The sequence below is a fragment of the Rhipicephalus microplus genome, chromosome 7, assembly GCF_043290135.1.
Source record: "Rhipicephalus microplus isolate Deutch F79 chromosome 7, USDA_Rmic, whole genome shotgun sequence".
Lineage (NCBI taxonomy): Eukaryota > Metazoa > Arthropoda > Arachnida > Ixodida > Ixodidae > Rhipicephalus > Rhipicephalus microplus.
In genome coordinates, this window is record NC_134706.1 from 56,414 (window position 1) to 77,529 (window position 21,116).

Sequence of the window (21,116 nt, forward strand, 5' to 3'; positions counted from 1 at the left end):
TCCCGCTTGAGCCGGAACGCGCTGCTCCGAGACACCTCACCAGTATAACTCTCACTTTTCAGGAAGTTCCCAGCACCGCATCAGAATCACTTGGCATCACCATTGTCCAAATGGGCACATTTAAAAAAAAAAAAACGTCATCGCAGTGCTGCTGGACGAGTGTTCGTACCAGTCTGGTCGTAGTTTATTTTCTTGCGTGTGCACAAGCCGGTTGTAATCAATCGTCACAACGTCACGCCCTGTGGCCACTTACAGGATCCAGCAAGAAGCACGTTCACAGTGTCACAACACGAACAAAACACAATCGGAGAAGTGGACTAGTTAGAACTGGACGAAATACCGTGGCCGTGGAACTAAAATGTACTACGTGAGACGCCATGGCTAGTGGTGTAAAGTATAGAACTGCACAACGTTGTCGGTTGAGTAACGCACATCCCGCTTGCTCTTGTGTTGTGCCGTTTATGTTCATAAAGGTAACTGTTTATTCTACGTCTTATTTCGTTCCATTTTGTTTCATTTACATCTATTCACCGTAGCAACAGAACCCAAACATTCGCTTTTGGATGAAAGTTTTAAACCTTCTAGGGGGCGCTTCAGGCAAATAAGCAAGGAGGAAAAGGGAGGGAATCGCTACCTTGGAAACTTGTTTCATCTAGGGACCTTAGAGCAGCGGCTCCTCCAACGTCATCCAGTGTTCATTCACCTAACCTCCATATTGCCCACATCTAGGGACAGTGCCATCTAGTAAACTAGACGAGAAATGGTGGTGACGATACAGAATGCGTATAGCACCACCTGGTATAACGTTGCAGTTTGTATGCATCTCTGTGGAACAGCACCATCTATTGTATGACAAGAGAAACTCTACTGTGTACGCTGAAGGGGTGAGAGCTAGAGCCCTAGACCAAAAGGAGCTTCCCCCCCCCTCAAAAACACATGCCACTATCATGCGACTAAAATGATTCCACCTGCTTCAGTGGGCTGTGGGGTTATGTACGTGTTCTAGCAGATTGCGATTTCAATATTGTTACCAGGTGCAAATAGTGCTCCAGGCGGAACGCTTATAAGATTACATGTTGATTGACTGGCTGATTAATAGATTGTATTTAACGCCCCAAAGCTCTATAAAAGGTCATAAAAATCGCCATTGTAGGGGACTCGATTGGTGTTAAAGTTGACCATTCGGCTATTACGCGAGGCCTGCAACAATTTTTCAATACTATTTGGCAAATGCTTCCGATCTGTACACGAATCCTGTAAACATGTATGCCGAATATTATTGTATTACATGCACGCAAAAAATAATGTGCGGTAAACGAGGCTTTCTCAATTTTTTGTACATTTAAAACGATGCCGCCATGGTAAAGAGTCGGACCAGCAACATGATTCAGTGCAGTGTAACCATTGAAAAATCGCGGAAGTTGCGACTGTGTGATCTTACTTGTTTGCTGTTTCTGTTTTGTTCTGCTTTCTCATAAGGTTCGGCAACCCTGGCTGACGTTCATCGATTCGTCAGGCAACCTTCGGTTCAACACGTCGTCTGGCTACTCGCTCTCGACCCTTCACTGCAGCTACAAGTACGTCCAGCGGGTCACCGACAACAAGATAACGTACAGCGACGCGGTTCCTTTCACCGAAGACAGAATACCCCTCATTTACGACGTCATCACCGTCAGTTGCAGCAATCTGCTCAAGTGGCCAATCTACAGCAACATTCACGCGGTGGCAGTGCGACGCGGCTCTCCCGTAAGCACCCAAGTGACGGTGTCCAATCGGCAAGCTCGAAGACCTAGGCGGAGCTCAAGGTCCGGAGGTACAAGACGTGCAAGTGGTAGACCACTTCTGAGCCGGGGAGTGCCAAAGCAGGCGCCGCCAAACGTTCTGATCTTCGGCTTGGACTCTGTCTCGAGACTGTCAATGATGAGGTTCCTTCCCAAGACCTACGACTATCTGGTCTCTCAGCTGAACGCCGTCGTCTTCAGGGGCATGAACAAGGTCGGGGATAACACCTTCCCGAACCTGCTGGCGCTTCTGACGGGCCGGCAAGCCGAAGACGTCGTAACAGCCGGAGAGAAGGACCGGCTATACGATGACGTCCACATTGTGTGGCAGGACTTTAAGGAAGCCGGTTACGAGACCCTCTTCGCTGAAGACTTCCCGGCCTACGCCTTGTTCAACTACCTCGCCCGCGGATTCACGAAACCCCCGACGGATTACTACCTGCGACCCTTCTGGCTCGCCGTGTACGAGTCCTTCCTGCTCATGTCAAGCTCGGCACTCTGCTTGGGAAGCACGCCGAAACACATGTTGCAGCTGGACTACCTCAGGCGGTACTTCGATGGCCGGAACGCCACCGACGCTAGCGACAAGCCTTTCTTTGCCTTCTCCTACCTAGTCGAGATCAGTCATGACTTCTCGCAGCAAGTTGGAGCCGCCGACGACGACTTCGTCGAGTTCCTCGACTATCTACGCTCCAACGGCCATCTGGAGAACACGTTCCTGTTCTTCCTCTCCGACCACGGGCATCGCTTTGATTCGATTCGATCGACCTTTGTGGGCCGAATAGAAGAACGGTTGCCCTTCTTCGCCCTCGCGATACCAGGCGGAACGAATTGGCTCTGTTCGCGAGGTCCCTGCGTCGCCTCCGAGTCCACGATGACGCTGGCATGCCTGAATGCTTCCCAGGTCGCGTCCAACCTCGAGTCGAACGCAGGTCGACTGACGACGCCCTTTGACACGTACGCCACCCTCAGAGACATTGCGACACTCGCCAGTGGAGCTTCAGCGACATCTAGAGTAGACAATTCGCGTTATGGCGTAAGCCTGTTTAGTGAAATTTCGCGAGACAGGACTTGCGAGGGAGCGGGCGTCCCTTCCGAGTATTGCTCTTGTGGCTCGGAGGTTCCAGTCGAGCTGAACAACCCCGTCGTCTTGAAGGCAGCCGCGGCACTCGTCGAAAAGGTCAACAACCTCTTGAACTCCCACCAACATGACAAACCTTTTGTGAGCAGTATGAGGTGTGCCAGGCTAAGCTTGCGTCGCGTCCACGACGCCCGGGAGCTGTTCGTCGTGAACAACGTCAAGGAGACCTCTGACGGCACGCGACGCCTCAGAGTCACCGTGGAGGTCCTTCCTAGTGCGGCCATACTTGAAGGTCTGATGCTCATAAACGGAGACGAGCGGTTTGACGTATTCGGCGACATCAGTCGCATCAATAAGTACGGTAATCAGTCTCGCTGCATCCGTCACGCCGTCCTACGTAAGTACTGTTACTGCCTGGCTGAAACTCCTTTGGACGACTACGTGGAGCGCACCACCACTTAGAAGGCTGACTAGCAATAAGTGATTCTTGTTGGAGACGATGTGCATGACCGAGCCGAGTCATAGCGTTTCATTTCTGTCCGTGTGAAACACATTCACGGGATGCTCTCGGCGATGTGAGAATGTGCCGTTGAAAACTGCGACTCGTGAAAAGACAACTCTACCGTTTTGTAAAGGCTGTGACGAGACGGCGACAGGCCGTAACTTACGTTGGCAACTCTGGGGTGGAGACCATGCATTTACTTAAATCGAGACAATATTCCTGCGTATGTTATTTTCTACGACGTGAATCTTTTACGCTGTTTGGATCGATGCATGTACAACGCTTTGCTTGCGCGGAACTATACGCAGTTCCGTCATGTGACCGGTGCAGCCTAGACAGACAGACAATGAACTTTATGTGATCCTGAGGAGCTTTCGCGGGAACCCCTATTGGGGACCCGCGGAAGCCTCTGGCCGCGCCCAGAACGGGGCTGGGTCGATAGCTCAGTTGGTAGAGCGGTGGACTGTAGAGGTACCGGTGCAGCATAGATTTCTGAATATTTTGTGTGATGTGACAGTCTAACCAGAGGACTCCGGCCCGTAGCTAAAGACAATAATCAGTACCTATATCCACTATCATACGAAACGGGATGTCTGATAGGACAAGATATCACAGTTTCAGTTATAGCATTTTTCACTAACAACCTAGCGTGAAGGTTCAGCTTGAACAGATCTATTGCATCTGCTTGATGTGAATCAAGAGATTTTGTGCGTGCTTGTGCCAGCGCTGAACTGATTTGCCGAAGTAGAAGCTCTAATCTCAGGCTTTTGTAAAGCCCGCCTTTGCATACCTAGGACGTGATAGGCTGCTGCAATTGCTTGTGTAATGTCGCATGTCAGGCGTTTTGTACAGTATCTCGTTGCACATATTTAAAATGGTTGCGAATACTGAATATGTAACACAGTGTTAACTTTGTATCGGTCATATTTTTGTTTCCTGAACAGTTGTGATGGTTGTTCTCTGACCGCTGCATATATTTGTGTTATTTAATATGACGTACGGGATGTCTGGCCGTTTGGTGCTGGCGTTCGGACCAAGCACTGGTTCCGAAATAAATCCTGGCAAAAGATCATTATTTTTTGTTTTATTTTAACACAAAAGTGTTTTATGCCGAAGTCTATCACGGCTACGCTGATGTATTTCCGTCTCGGATATGACGTTGCAAAGCATATACAACAGATTGCAAAAAAAAAAAAATTGGCCCCGGAACTGCACGGTACATTGCAAATGCCATCGAATAACGATAGTCTTGCGCCTGGAAAGAGTGAACAAAACATTTATTTGATGTTCTGCGCACGAAAATCGGTGAATGGTATTCTGGAGGCGCGTCGTAAGAGTGCCTCGAGCGTGCAGAGGAGACGAACGAGCGCATCGAGGAACGTTAGCCACGAGCACAATCTGGTAGTTATCTCAAAAAACGAAGGAAGGCCTCCGCGCCTGCGGAGAAAGATGCGTGCCATTCTCGGAGGCGATAAGGTGTACAACGCAAAGTGGCGGGCAGGTGCCACCACCGTGTCGTTTTAGCAAAGCGTTGGTAACACGCCTTTTTGAGCGCCGAGTCACACCAGCGCAGCGTGTTTAACGCTACGGTCCTTAGAATTACTCGTGTGTGCCTTCTCTAGTGTAAAGGCACACATACCAAACATCAACGTTTTGTTGTGGTACCTCAGATATGCGCAATGATTGCCTTTTTTAATTGACAATCGCACCCCGCCGCGGTGGTCTAGTGGCTAAGATACTCGGCTGCTGACCCGCAGGGCGTGGGTTAGAATCCCGGCTGCGGCGGCTGCATTTCCGATGGAGGCGGAAATGTTGTAGGCCCGTGTGCTCAGATTTGGGTGCACGTTAAAGAACCCCAGGTGGTCTAAATTTCCGGAGCCCTCCACTACGGCGTCTCTCATAATCATATAGTGGTTTTGAGACGTTAAACCCCACATATCAATCAATCAATTGACAATCGCACAAGTATGAACGCTGGACCTTGAGCAATATTGGTGGGTGCTGCGGATGGGGTCGGCCGTTTGAGGTATCGTTAAGGGTGGATAAACAGACAAATGTACAAACAGACAGACAAAAATTTTTCCGTCAAAGGTCCCCAAGAAAGACTATCATCTTTAAAAACGCTATAAACGCTCTGCCGTGGGGCGTGGAAACAGCGACCTCTCGAACAGAAGCGCGCGACGCTAACCACTACGCCACAACGTGCAAGCAGTGAAGAGTGCTAACGGCAAGCCACTTGTATACGCAATATACCATGATTTGGCGGTCCTCAGAGCTACACAGATTTACCACGTTTTCGTCATCAGAAGTGAGATGGCGAGACGAGCGCGCGTTGGGCATGCTCTTGTGAGTTTTGCGCTCGCTCACCTCGTCACTGCTTTCATGTTCTGGGAACGTCCCTATTGATACCCTCTTTTCGCATCTCTGCGCATAAATTCGAGTTCGAATCTCCGTCACTCCGCCGCGGTGGTCTAGTGTCAAAGGTACTTGACTGCTGACCCGCAGGTCGCGGGATCGAATCCCGGCTGCGGCGGCTGCATTTCCGGTGGAGGTGGAAATGGTGAAATGGTGTAGGTCCGTGTGTTCAGATTTGGGCGCACGTTAAAGAACCCCCTAAATTTCCGGAGCCCTCCACTACGGCGTCTCTCATAATCATATAGTGGTTTTGGGACGTTAAACCCCACATATCGATAAATCAGATTGTGTACCCTACTTTGTATCCCCAACCCCGTCCCTCGTTACCAATGTTATGGAAGGGGCCGCACGGCTTAGCGCGGAGAGGGACAATGATAGAGCGGGGAGCGTGGCTGAAAATGAGGTGCAGGTGTGCAAGTTTAGTCGGTGTCGTCACCAGCACGTCACCTTTAGAGGTGAACCAATAGCGCGCGAGCAAACGTGACGCTGGCACCCTCCTCGCACTCTTTCTTTTCTCTCTTTTGTGCGAAGCGGGACGCGTATATTGCTGGTACCGCATCGCACGAAAGAGGGAAAAGAAAGAGTGCGAGGAGGACGCCAGCGTCAGGATTGTTCGCGCGCCATTGGTTCCTCTTTGAGGGTGACGTGCACGCCAGTAGGTGACGCGCAGGTGACGCACGCACTAAGGTCCCTAGATGAACTTGTTTCATCTAGGGACCTTAGCACGCACGCGCCCACGATGTGCGGTGTTTTTTCCGGCTGTTCCGTCGTACGGGAGCACCCACAACCTGCCACCACACTCTTTCTCTACCTTTTGTTTCTGCCTTTCGGCGTCCCTCTTTCCCTCTCCCTGTAAGAGCTGAGCTGAACCGTGCTACCCGCGAGAGTTGCAGAAGAGAGACTGTTTTTTTATTATTATTCAATCAACCCCTACTACATACACGACACTGCTGGAGTGGTCGACGTAAGCATCTAGGGACCTTAGGTCGACGCTCATGTGGAAAATAAAATTAGAAATTACCATCTAACGTTCGGTCACGTGCATCGCGCTTTTGTCACACACTGTACTAGTTCCAACTGTCCTGATGAAAAGATGCAAGATGTTATAAACTAGAAAGCGGTACTTGTAGTTGATGAAAGACGCGAGATCTTATAAAATAGGAATGATGTCACATATGGCGCGTGTCATTGGTTGAAGGCAATCGTTTGATTTAGTGCGGCGACGTACGCTAGGGGGAGCGATGTAATAAAATCGAGTGAGCAAAATGTACAGAGGATTCATGGTTTACCAGGTTTACCTCCGGAGCTTCGCCCACTCATCATCATTCACTTCGTGGATATGGCGGAATTTTTTTTCTTTTCTTCTAGCTTACTTGATTCTGTCTACATATTAGGGAGTCGAATTGCAACCGTGCAAATACGGTACGGAACTACTGATCACGGCCAAGTTTTGAGTAAGCCTATTATGTACGTAAAAAAAGAAATCTGATTTCTCGCACCAATTTTACTAAACACAGTAATAATTACCATTTAAGAAAAAAAAGCACTGGCATTGCTCAGTGGTAGAATATTGAGCTGCGACCCAGTGGACCTGGGTTCGAGTCCTAATCTATCCTCGGTATCTTTATTACGATAGCAATTATATGGACACTCTTGGCTAGATTTCTCGGCCGCCGGCGTCGATGTCATGCATCGCATATGCACACGTATCTATATATATGAAAACGCAAAAAAGAGAAAAATGCAGAAAAAAAAAGACTCCAGCACGGGAAATCGAACGTGGGACCTCCGCATCGTGAATGCAAGGCATTAACCACCGAGGATTTCCTTTTTTATTAAGCCACCGAGGGGTACCTCCTCCAGCATTGAAACAGCAAGCTATTTATATCTACCACTTACCGCTGTTGGTGGGAATCTTGGGGGGGGGGGGAGGACTATTGTGCTTTCCTCATTATCACGAAGATAGCGAAGATAGCGCAATGAGCGCAGGGCAACTCTCATCTCTTATGCGTACTTTGGCCTGCAGAAAAGAGGGGAGTGGACAAGCTCTCGCGTGCTCTTATCTCCTGGTGGGGAGGATCATACGTCTTGGCTGGTCTTGGGCTTTACCTGGAACGATTCTGTTGTAGTTACTGGGTACACAAAAGTAACTGCAATCATTGCAGTCTCCATTTGCGAAAAGTGCACGCTTTTCAGACACAGCGAAGTAACAACTGAGACGCTTATTCGCGGGCATTTGTAACTGTGAGTACGTTTCGTGCATCATTTGTGCGTAAGAAACGCGGGGCACGTTTCGATCTGCTTGCCATTCTGCATGTGACCTTCCGATTTGTTGCTATCGCGTTCAATGCTTCATCTTTACAGCAGAGCTGAGTTTTTATTTTTTTTTCTTATTTCGCAAAATAGTGCTTGTGGGACACCAATGGCGATGGCAGACAACTATGGCACCAAATTCAGCCATCGCGATAGCCTTTTGCTGTAAAACATTTCGTTCTCACACCTTGAAAGAAACAACAGTTTTGTTTTATTTAACTGGGCACACAACTTCCGGGGACTACTTCTTCCATCCACCCAGCCATCCCTTGACAAAGCCTGTCAAGCCTTGGCCCTTCTTGGTGTCGACAACATCGTCGAGCGATGGAAACTCTATGTGATTGAGGGCGAGGTCAAAGAAGAGTGGCTTGCATGGAATAGGCTCGAACGGTGGCGGGAAGGCGGCAATGTTGGGCTTTGGAGTTGTCAGACTCTTGTCCTCAAGATAAGTGTCCAGGCGGTCCAACAGCAACTGAATGTCAAGCAGAAAGGTCATTCACAGCATTTAGGTACATTACTCACAAAGCGAAATGGTACATCACTTTTGCTAGTATAACAACTTCTGTGAGCAATTGCTCGTCAAAACCTAATTGTTTATATTATAAACTGTTGACATCGAAAGTACTACGTACACAGACCAATAGTATCATGTTTCACTCAGGGAGTACCATATGTGCACACATATAAGCAATTCCCAATGTTATCTTTTTGCCACTACACCCTCTGAACTGTGCACAATAAAAGCACAGGTGCAGTTAGCAGTAGTCAGATCTTTGGGATGTATACACAGTACTGCTGATATTTAGGCTTTCTACAGTTTCTTTTATCAATATGATGTGTGGAAACGGCGAGGCTCCTAAGGGGATTAAACATAAAACTCTCACAGTAAGACCAGGATGACAAAAAAAAATGACACAAGCAAATCAGAGTGCCATGCGGACACAACGTGATGTGTTGCACATACAATAGACCGGCAGTTCTCAAATGAGGATCCGCGAAGCCACTACGATGATCCGCGAAACCTTCACCCACATTTTTCTATAAACGTGACTGTGCCACGTATTGATGAACTGTCCAAAATTAAGTGATATAATACGTACGTTTGTTTGGTGTTGTTGGTAGCAATAATAGGTAGGCTCCTGCGAATAATCGAATGCTTCGAATATTCAATCCAATAGTAGAGTATTCGAATTCCCTTTGATCCGACATTAAATTATTAAAACAGTCGAAGTATTCGCAATTAACGAATACACGTATATTAATGCGCATGTAACGGCTTGTAAAGGTAGTTTTGCTGTACTGTCGGAGTGCTAAGCCAAGAAAGCACCCATCCAGGAAAAATCCACTTCGCCGCGAAACCGTCCAGCACATTTAAAGGGGCCCTGCAACACTTTTTTAGCATAGTCATAAAACGCTCCCAATCGGAGGTCGGGGGTGCCGAGAACAGGCGAGCCATATATTACAGTGCAGCACGCTTCCTGTGGTTCACAGTAAATTCTCAAAGCCAGCTGAGAATTGCTCTCTTCTCTTGGCAAATGACACCACAAGCTCAAAAATCACTCGTCGCAGCTATTGCATCAGCCATTGGCTGATTTGAACATGGCGCGCTCCGTCGTCACTGGAGCAACAGCGGGAGGCCGTGATGTGTCCACCCGTGCGGGCGCGATCATATTGAAAGTTCGTATATTTTAATAAAATATAAAAAAGAGATGCTCAAGGTCAAGAGGTGCGTGTGACATATTTTCTTTTGCCATGCCATTCTTCTCTACTTAGCCTCCAGTTATTTCGACACGAGAAGAGATAATTAAATTGCAGCGTGCAAATAATTTTCGGGACTCCACTGCTCGTACTGGACTTATTCCAAAAATTTTGCGGCGGTAAATTGGCGAAGCAACAAGCTTCTTTACTGGCTCCATGGCTACTTGAAAAAGTGTTGCAGGACCTCTTTAAATGAAGATGTTACCCTGAAATCAATTCATCATTTCATCAAGCTTAAGAACTTGTTATGACAGCTTATATGCTCTAAGTATAATAAAATTTAAAATGTTACCTATTTCACAAGTTATCACTCGCATGCTACCGAAACACATATCCTGCTACTAATTAAAGTTGTTTAGACTTTCTGAGAAAGAAAAAAAGGACATTGCCATAGAGGCCTTATTTCAATAAAAAAATATATTCTGCTGGTTAGTTAGGTTATAATAAATATTCCGATTTTTCTTTGTAAGTCATATACAGTCGATCCCGGATATATCAAACTTGGATATACCGAATTATTGGCTTTATCGAACAGTTGCAAAATCCCCTTGGAACTTTCCATGCAAAAGTATAGGACCGGTGCACCTGTATATCGAACTCCCGCACAGTGGGACATCCGCTATATCGTACGCTGCGCCGCACTGAAGCCCAGAAAGTGCATTTTTTCTAGCAAATATTGATCAATTTTAGGCCATGTTCTAACAAGTTTCGGGCCTTTTTCGCGCGGGAGACGAAAAAAAAAAAAAAAACAGGAGTTGATCTATTGCGCTGATCTAGTTCGTTGTGCGGCACTCGCTACATCTGTACGTTTGATGCGCGATCTGCAGGTCTTAGCGCGCGGACATAATGTTTTCCAAAAGACCGATTGCCGAGGGCACCAAAATGAGAATGGGAAGTGACTCAACGATCTCAGTGCAATGTTCGCACGTGGTTCGCATTCTCTTTCTTGTTGTTAGCGCACAATGGCATGCAAGCTTGAAAAGCATGGCCTTCGAGATGTGCTACCTTGTCACATACTTTTAGTGTTTTGGGTTTTAAAACACCCGTCTCCGAGGCTATGCTTTTTAAAAATCTTTTCGCATCGAAGCCGCTAAAGCAGCGGCTGCCAGCTACAAAGCCATAGTGACATCGATATCGCAGACATGTCGATGGTAAGAACTCGGACGAACTCGGCATTGAGTCTTTTGCGCTTTGTGGTTTTGTGCACCTCTCGCCTCCTTCTTGATATATCCTCATTCGGGAGTTTAACTGAACGTTGATCCACACATAGCGAAAAAATTATGACTGGCACTTGGAGGGACGTCAAGTAAAACACTGTGTTGTAAACGTTCCTTGCGGGCCACGTGATGACTTCGGGTGCGTCATGACACTAACAACGGCGTATGGTGCCTCAGAGAATTCTGCGACTTATCAGCATTTCCGGGCACCATTTCGGACAGAAGTGACTTCATCGGTACAGATGACAAAGATGCTGTTTCTGACTGTATCGATGCTGAGATTTTGGCTGCCGGTGTCGCCGAAGTATACTCGTGCGTGTATGATGAACATGCAAACGCCTTCGCTGCCGCCGCTAACCAAGCTTGCATCGGCGTTATGCGTCAACCAACGTTGAGGCCTAAGGAGCTAAGTTCGCTTATTTGCAAAGCTTCAATGATAATGCCACAGGCATGGAACGAGGTTTAGCCATGCCAATGCGAGTATGTGCCATGGTGTGAAAGAAGAAGAGGACGGTTGGTGTGTGCTCGTGCTCTAACGTTCGGTTCGGCTCGACGTCCAGTGCTGCTCCTGTGAACAGACGTTGTGGTCGTTCTGTGATCACGTGACATTTTCTGGTGGAGGTGCTGGGTAGTGTTGTATGCACTGCAATCAGCAGCAAGGTCCCGACACTAGCCGCGACTTGGAAGAACCAGCTGACCTACGGCGTAGCAGGCGTCAACTAGGCCTACCTCCTGAATTCGGACCATTTCCTCAACTCGGCAGTACTATGGCTAGTGCGGGAACGCAAACCCAAGAAACATCAACGCTGCCTCCTCCATGGTTCTTCAACGTCCCGCGTACTCCGAAGCCGTTCCACGGTGACCCTTATGAGGACGTCGACGACTGGCTCGACGACTGCAACCGTTGCGGCAGCGTCAACGAGTGGAACGAGCAGCGAAAACTTCGGTACGTCTACTTTTATCTCATGGACTCTGCGCGCACTTGGTTCGAAAACCATGAAGCCACTATGACAATGTGGCCAGAGTTTTGCAACCAGTTGCGAAATACTTTCCGAAGCTCTGACCGAAAGGAGCAAGCGGAACGGCTCCTCAATTCCCGAAACCAGCGTCCGAACGAGAGTGTTGCCATGTTCGTTGAGGACATGACGCGGCTGTTCAGGCGAGCCGACTCTTCAATGACGGAAGAAAAGAAGGTGCGCCTCCTAATGCGTGGAGTGAAGGAGCAGCTGTTCGCGGGACTAGTGCGGAACCCTCCCGGCACTGTAGAGGATTTCCTTCGCGAAGCCACGACAATGGAGAGAATGCTAAGGCAGCGTTCGTACCAGTATGAACGTCCTGGCAGTCTTTCGTCAGTGTCGTCGGCCCTACAAACACCTGACGTCACGACTGTAAAAGACCTGACGGAGCTCGTGCGCAGTATTGTGCGCGAGGAGCTGCAAAAGCTGCACATGGTGTCTTCTCCGCCCCATGTTGCTGCTTTAACGGATGTCGTTAGCGAAGAGGTCCGGCAGCTGGTGCACCCCATGACGACTCTGCGTGCAGCTGAAGTCCAACCCATGACGGCCCCGCGTCCAGCCGAAGCTCCGCTATTACGTACGCGGAAGCACTGCGTAGTCCTGCACCGGCGGTTGGCTATCCGTCCCGTCCGTCCACCCTGCAGACGGCACCGTCGTTCTACTCGGGACCACCGCAGTACGGCAACCCACCCCTTACACGGAAATCCAGTGTATGGCGTGCTCCCGACAACCGGCCTCTTTGTTATCACTGTGGTGAACCAGGTCACATCTACCGTGAGTGCGCCTACAGGCACATGGGTCTTCCCGGCTTTCGTCCGGATGCTCGTCGACCCAGAGATGGTGAGCGGCCCCGTGCTATCGCCGAATACTTGGCAAGCCAACGATCCTCAAACCTTCCGCGTCGCCAATCCCGCTCACCATCTCCACGGCGTTCCACGTCACCTGGCCAACAATCAACCTTTGCGGACGTCCTTGCAGGAAGATCACCTAGATCCACAAGCCCGCGCCGGGGAAACTAAGAGCAGCGACCTCTGGGGGTGAGGCCGCTGTTGATCGACCGTTACAAGACCCTCCCCCGATTTGCCTGCCGACATCCGACGACATTCTTTCACCGACGTGTGCCATCGACGACAAACAGGTCTCTGCTCGTATCTCTGTTCTTCTCGACAACCACCCGCTGACCGCTCTGGTAGATACGGGTGCCGATTATTCTGTTATAAGCGCTGACCTCGCTGCACAGCTAAGAAAGGTAACGACACCTTGGGGACATGGAACCAACCTCCGGACTGCGGGAGGTCACCTATTGACACCGCTAGGAATGTGCACTGCCCGCCTCCGAATTCGTGAGTCGACGTACATTGTTTCCTTCGTTGTATTGCGCGAATGCTCCCAAAACCTGATTCTAGGAATGGATTTTCTCCGCGAGCATGGAGCCATTATTAACCTTCGCGACCTGCTCATAACGTTATCTAACGACCACAACGTCTGTTCACAGGAGCAGCACTGGACGTCGAGCCGAACCGAACGTTAGAGCACGAGCACACACCAACCGTCCTCTTCTTCTTTCACACCATGGCACATACTCGCATTGGCATGGCTAAACCTCGTTCCATGCCTGTGGCATTACCCCCCCACTGAAGGATGACTAACTTGACAGCACGCAAAAAGCAAGACAAGCTTATGGACTAAATAAAGTTCGGTAACCTGCAGTTCGCACCTTGTTTTCGAGCAAATAGTTACCTTAGCTCTTGTAACGATTTTACAGGCCTGAAACTCTTCAATTTAGGTCTTATATATGCATGTTTTGTATTTCGAATTCTCGATTGTATACTATTCAAATTCGATTCGATATTATTCGACCAAGATCACTATTCGCTTCGAACCTAAATTCACTATTCGCACAAGCCTAATAAAAGGCACCTGTTTCAAGCTCCTGTCGTGTTAATTTACCAAAGTTTTACCTACGTTTTTTGTTAATTTACCTACAAATTTTAACACGAGGGCAGGGCGTTTGTCAAAGGCCGATTGCGGAGGCTGTCAGAATGACAATGACTCGACATCCTCGGTCCCTTCTAGTGTGTTCGCACACAATGGCATGTGGCCCCAAAAAGCATGGCCTCCAAGAACCTCATGACGTACTTTTGGTGTTTTCGGTGTGACAATGCAAATCTCAGAGGCTATGCTCTACAACTTCCGAAAATTGCTTGGAGGCATACAATGCTTTAATTAAAGCCTTAATTATGCATATCACGTATTTTGAATTATCAATATATCAAACTACTTCACAATCATCTTTGAGTTTGATACATCCGGAATTGACTGTAGTACATTGGCTATATGCAGTGCGTGGCATAGCCACAAGGGCTTTCAAATTTTCAAGCATGTACAAAATGTAGGCTGCCGATTGAACTTTTTACTAATAAGTATGCTTGCACAAATCCTAAATTTTAGGTTGGAAGCAAAAAGTAATTTCGTAGATTAATTTCAAATCAAAATTTAATAGTATTTATTGGACATTATAACAAAGAAACCGGGCATATTTATCGTGAGCCAACTAACCTGAACAATATTAAAAAAAAAAAAAACAGACAGGGCCTCTGCAAATGTTTTCTTTTTGTCGTTGCTGTTCAAAAGAATTGGGTGCACTTTTGAACAGCAGCAGGATATAGCTTTTGGTAGAATGCAAGCGACGAGCTGTAAAATATATTCTGTTTTAAAATTTACTATATTTACAGCATATAAGCTGGTATAAGAAGCTTTTAAACTTGAAAAAGTTATGAATTGATGTGAACGTAATATGCTCATTAAACCTTGAGTGTGGCTTTGCGGCAGTGCTTATTTTTCCTAGATAGCTGTAATCATAGTATAGCACCCCTCTGCTGCAGCGGAACTACCTTTACAGGGGGTTACACACAAACTAGCACTTGTTCGTTCATTTTGATTACTTCGAAATTTCCTATAATTTAAATTGGAATCGAAGTGAATTCATATATTGAATACTGTAAACTTCGTTCGAATATTCAAAGCATTCCAATATTTGAACAAGCTTACTACGGAGTTCCCATTATATTAGACTGGGTAGAGAACACTATAAAAAGATTTTGCGATACAGGATGTCTAGCAAGCAGTACACAGATATCAAGAATTTGCAAACAAGCATATGCACCAAAAAAAAAGGCAGCCTGCAGTCCATTCAACACTGAAACGAGCAACAGAGGCAACATAAGCTTAACAAGAACTGTGTTTTTAAATATGAAATGCTTCATTAAAGTATATCTTAAACCCTCCACTCAGTGTAAACAACAGAGCTAGCTGGTTCATTAAAAAAAGGTGCACAAACACACACACAGGAAGGAAGTCGGGACACCACTGACAAATGAAGGGTACAATGGTGAAAGAGAACGAAGGTATGAAGTCTGTTCTGCCCATGCAATACGCGAATTTATCAATCTGACAATCCTGTGTCCGCATTTGCACACTTTGCCTCTCATACACAGAAAGCTGCCCACTTATACAAGGTTCACAGTTGATTGCAGGAACAGCGCAACCTACAAGTACTTACTTCGTAACTACGGAAGCGAAAAAAGGACAGAAAAGAGCGCTGTTCACAGTTGAGAGCAGTGCACAGACTGGTACCCACCTATATCGCCTTGTTGTCCTCGGGTGTGGGTGCTTCGGCCTCTGATCCGAGAATGCTCTGAGCGTGCACCGAATACACCTGGCCCTCCAGGATACCATCCAGCTCCTTCAACGAAGCCACTGCCTCCTGCACAAAGACGGTGCAGTTTAAGTCGCCACCGTCTTAAACAACAAATAGCACAGATTTGACATACAACGAAAGAAAAACAGCGACACACAAGACAAATGCTCATTTCCTGTTCAGTGTCGAATTTACACTACCCAGTATTTAAGCAACTAGCAAAGCAACAAATTTTTTATTAGTCACCAAAATATTGCTCCCAAGTCCATGATAACTTTCTTGAAATGTGAAAGGAAAAAAAAAAGACACACAAATATATTCGATTATGAAGAGGCTGCAATGTGAGCCCATGTCTATGTGCACACGCAGGCTCACTGATAGAGCATTCGAAGCTTGGTGACACATTCCGTTGTTTTAGGGAAAATGCCAAGGAAGACACACATGCAGAAGGTGATACGCACCGAAAGTATATCTTGATGCATTATTAGCTCTTGACTGAATGAGCATGAAAGGTTTTAAGTTTCAAACTGTTACAGCGGCCACAAAGACGAAGCATTGAGAAGAGCAACACTTGAGCATTTTGTCTGCTAGTCCTTTTATTGCGACTGTGTTTTTTTTTTGAGCAAGAAGAATGAGCTGATTGTAAATGCTTACTCGCAGTCACAATTAGGTGAAAAAATGAAAAAATTCTGCTGCTAATACTGTCTGTTTCTTCATGAAATTGCATCATTCTTTATTTGTGTTTACCGAGTACAGCTTAGAGATGCCCCAATCAAAAGCTCAAGCAATGACAATCCCGATCGCTGCGCTTTAAGAGGTGCTGACTAACACTCTAAGGTATAATACGTACAAAAATACCCACGGATGTGGACAAGAAGGTGCCTTTCATCGTAGCTCAATGATAAAACATGGGACACCTAATCCGACGACTGAGGATCTGGATCCCTCCAACAGAAAGAACAACTCCTCTGTCACTTCCATGACCTTCAGTTCGCGCAAGTAAGATGACAAATTAATTGGAAACTAATATCATAAATTCCATCACTGTTTTACCAGGTTTACTAGTAGTAGAAAAATGAAAGACAAAGCTCCATTGCTCGATTTTTTAATTTTGTGCCGATATGTTTGCGCATGACGGCACGTATTTCAAAGTGTATCTTCCGTATCTTGGTGTCTTTGGTTCAACAAAATTTCCTGAAACTTGGCATGTAAAGTCTATGGCTCTCTGCAATGACAATATAATACATTTTTATCGTTTAGAAAGTAGGTAGAATTAAGTGCATGCCATCAAAATGCGTGATGTCATGGCGCCAAGTGTGGCATTGCCATCATATTTTTCATTTTATGTTTTTTCTCTCTTACCAGGAGCCTTATCATGGCAAGTATGATGATTTTGAAATTGTCAAAAAGAAAGTTGCTTCAGTCGAACTCTGCTACAACGAAATTCACAGGGATCATGAAAAATTTCGTAGTAGCGAGAATTTCGTTGTCATAGAAAAAGCAGTAAATAAAGAAATCAGGACACTCTGGGAGCATTTTATTTCCGAAATTTGAGAAAATTGCTTATCTTGTACTGTTTGCGTTTTCGAACGAGCAACAAAAGAATGCGCTGCTGACAGTCCGCGAGGAGGTAAATGGCGATATCGTAGTCATAGATGCCAAGAAAACTACGAAAAACGTCTACAGAGTCCATGACCTGCAACGCTATCACTGGCGTAGGGACTGTTGAAACACCATACCCATCTTCTTCGTCCTCGAATGAATCGGCGGTGGCGTGAGCACTCTTGAGCATCTCGGCCTCACTGAGCTCCTCGTAGACGATCACGTTCGCATCGGCATTTATGTAGTCGCTCAATGCTACGTTCTTAGTAACAATGCCGGCTTCCTCAAGAGCTGCCCTTGCTGCGGCCATTGTCATATCATGACCCGGTCCAAGGGCGTCAGCACCTTGTGTATCGTCACTTGTACTGCACATCTCTTTGGGTCGAAATCCCGCTTGAGCAAAACAGTTCTTGAGAACTTCACACCGCGTCGACATCCATGCGACAGCCAAAATTTGTACAGCCATGTACAAGTCCACTTCGGTTTCACGGCCATGCTCGGTCTTCAGCAGAGATTCGCTCTACGAGTCTTGACCGGTATGCGCGCTTCATGCTGTTGATCGCGCCTTGATCCAAATGCTGCACCAGCGAAATGCAGTTGGTCAGAAAAAACTTCAGCTCAACGTTTGTCAGCTTGATGTTGCTGTCCAGGAAATGCTCTGAACACATTGTCCAGTGGCAAGCAAACACGGCGGTCTTGTGTTTTCATTTCAGTGTCAAAAGAGACAAGCCAGACAGTGAAAACGGCCCGCTACACCCACGAATGGCTGTTCGCGACATATTTCACTGACAAGTTTTTTGTGCCCTTAAAGCACCGCGGCTTAGCGCTTTTGCCGACGAGAAGGGGCCAAAAAGTAACACGGTGACTCACTTTTTGCTTTGCTTGCCTCCGTGGCACTGTTTTCCTTTCAAGTTGAGTGTCTTTGCTGGCAGCCTTCAATAAAAAAGCCCGGTCTCGTCGGCAATGTATATGTTGGAGGCAGAGTACTTTTCTATGATGCTGGCAGCGTTCGTCGCGATCCACAATGAAGCACCATCAGAGTCTGCCAAAGCGTACCTCCACCTTCCCCCCCCCCCCCCCCCGCATAGCACTTTTCTTTTCCGGCGATTTCCTGGCACTCTTTGAAGCGATTCAGCCACCGGGCACTTGCTTAGAAGTTCTCGGTCATGCCTAATATGCAGGCGTAGTTGAGCGCCTTCTGCTGAATCATACTGCTGCTGATTGGTATGTTCTTAGCCCTCGTTTCACAAAACCAGGCATACACTGCCTTGTCAAGCTCTTTGTCGGCTGGCTGAGTTGTCTTCTTGCATTGAGCAGATGTGCCCAACACTAGCACCTTTGAAATACTCGCTTAGGATTTAAGTATCGTCAACAGCGAGCTTGGCGAGATCCTGTACTCTTTTGCGATGAGTCCTTTTTTTCTTCTCGCTGATGCCGCAGCAATGATTTCCGCCTTTCGCTCGAGCGAAAGAAACTTCTGTTTCTTGCTATGTTGCACTGCCATAGGACCCGGCAACCGTAGACCGAGATCGAAAGAAGAAGCACAGGTCGTAGCTGGCGAGACGAAGCGTGCAGGACCAGCGAGCTAACTGGCCAAGGACTAACACAGCTGAGTTCGCTTGGTCGGCTTGGTGTTTGGCCACTAAACATGTAAAAAAAGGCCCACGCAAAGACAGCCGAGCCAGCAGCCAATAGTATCCAACATAGGAATTCGGCTAGGCTTCGGTCAGCCAAGCCTGCTAGCAGTCAGAGAATGTTGCGCAGCATCATTGGCATCGTCATCAAACACTAACGATGGCGTGCCCCATGGCTATGATGATTATCCCTGGCTTTAGAGCATTCGGCAGATTACATGCAACTTTGGTGCGTTTGCGAACATTTTAGATGTCAGAAACGAGAAGAATAATTAATATAAAATTTTAATGCGAGTCAGCTGATAGGAATTCTCTGTTAGAAACAAATCGGGGCAAAAAATGAAGTGGACAAATACACAGGACAACTGCTGTCATGTGTACCTTTCTCGCGCTCCGTTTTTTTCACGATGAAAAATGTTGCTACTATTATATTTACATTGTTAGAACTTATTAAAATTAGAGTGGTTCAGTCAGAGTCAGATCGAGTGACTTGTGTCCCGGAAAAATTTGTTGAACTGGGAGAGCAATAAAAAATGTGGTTCGTTGTGGAGGGAGTTTTAATACATTGGGGCCTATGGGATGCGGGCGGTGAAACGAAAAACCTTCGTTGAAGTGGGATTTTGGTTGTAGCAGAGCTTGACTATAATTATCTTTAGAGGCTTTAGCAATGTCCCCTCTGCCTGCATGGTTCGATTCATTTGGTTGTGCAACCTAGAAAATGAGTAATACCTTCCCTCGTTAGCCTTTGTAATAAGTACACTGCTTGCAATAGACTAACCTTGCTCAGGTGAGAGGAGATGGCTTGCTGGACGTAGTCACGACCGCGCCGGTACAGTGCCATGGCCTCAGGGTAGCGACCCGCAGCAGCCAGTGCCTGCCCAATGTGGCGCACCCGGTGTGCCTTGTAGAGCAGCAGCTCTGCCTGGACCTGCTTTGCAAAGTCCGTTCCCTCTTCCACTCAAGGAAGCTGCAGCACCTCGCCCAGGCACTGCGACAACAAGAAAGGACGACGGCACGCTCAATAAGCCGCAACCGACTACAGCTGTTCGGTCGTAGCTCTAAAAAATTGGCAGGCACCTAGCAAGCATGTTAGCATTACAAACAATCTCTTTTTATTAGGCCTGTGCGAATAGCAAGTTTCAGTTTCTAAGTGAATTCGAAGCAAATAGTGATCTGGTCAAATATTTTCTAAACAAATTCTTTGAATCTCCCCTCCGTATTTGACAGGTGGTTTTGTCGCATTTTAGTGAGCGTTGCTGGACTGGAGTGCCTAGACCATTTGCCAACGTCAACCATCGACTGTACCCGATCTTCTGCATCTGTGTTGAATCGTTCTGGTGCATGCGCTTGCACTACCCTTCCAACTTTGATAATTTGCGATTCATTCAGTGTTAAGGATGTGTTCTCGCTCACTTCGCACTCGACTCAGCATGCCCTCCACACGCACTAAGCGTAAAAAGGGCTTTTACACGGAACAAATCGCGAATTATTGAAGTCGGCGGGGCTGAGCAAGTCCGCTGGCGCAACAATGCGATTCTTTCACGTCTGCACGCGCAGACCACTCTTTCTAGTTTTCCTATGCGCGAGTTGCGCGTTTCGTGGACCCTGCAAGCAAGCTGCCCGACCTGCCTTTTTCCTGCGTGTTTTGGTTAAGGTCGTCTTCACGCTGTATGCTCCCTTCTCATCGCTCTATCGCAACTACTTTGCATGTCTCTCGGAAGTCTCCTCTCCTCTCTTTATAGCAACTCCACCCATCTCCACTGCTCCGCGACGCCAGCCGCGCAGGCTCGAATTCAGAAGTTTCATTTTCAGACTAGAAACTGGTCCAGAGCAGTTCTATGCGTGCTGGCTTCTATGTCGCACGTGCTCCCTGTTGGTGAACGTGCGCGGTTAGGATGGCAGACAGACGGGAGAGGGGGGGCTTCCACGCTTTTTTTTTTGTCGCCAAACTATATATCAAATGTGAAACCCCTTGGCTTGGGCATTATCTGCGCATTTTAAAGACTATTATAGTTGCTGCATTGTGGAGTGCTTGCTCATAGCTGTTGACCGCGAGGCAGCTAACTTGTCACTTCGGGTGTCCCTGTATTCAGCTGT

The 21,116-nt window shown here is 47.3% G+C and overlaps 2 protein-coding genes across 3 annotated transcripts in view; one reads left to right on the top strand and one right to left on the bottom strand.

The window, feature by feature from the left end:
• Positions 1-1,404: 1,404 nt before the first annotated feature.
• Positions 1,405-3,732, top strand: LOC142767164 (uncharacterized; the record flags this gene model as incomplete). The annotated part of the gene is made up of 1 exon (XM_075868379.1): positions 1,405-3,732. A coding segment is annotated over one exon (1,920 nt), but the record flags the coding sequence as incomplete, so codon positions are not given.
• A 4,548-nt stretch (positions 3,733-8,280) lies between these two features.
• Positions 8,281-21,116, bottom strand: part of LOC142767198 (uncharacterized) — a 38,723-nt gene continuing 25,887 nt past the window's right edge. For both annotated transcript variants that reach the window (XR_012884774.1, XM_075868426.1), the window contains 3 exons: positions 19,798-20,007; positions 15,724-15,849; positions 8,281-8,564 (listed from right to left, as the gene is read on the bottom strand). Coding sequence is in view for 1 of the 2 variants with exons in the window: in XM_075868426.1 (XP_075724541.1) it covers positions 15,724-15,849; positions 19,798-19,860 (189 nt within the window). In the remaining variant the exon portion in view is untranslated. The remainder of the gene's footprint in view (positions 8,565-15,723; positions 15,850-19,797; positions 20,008-21,116) is intronic.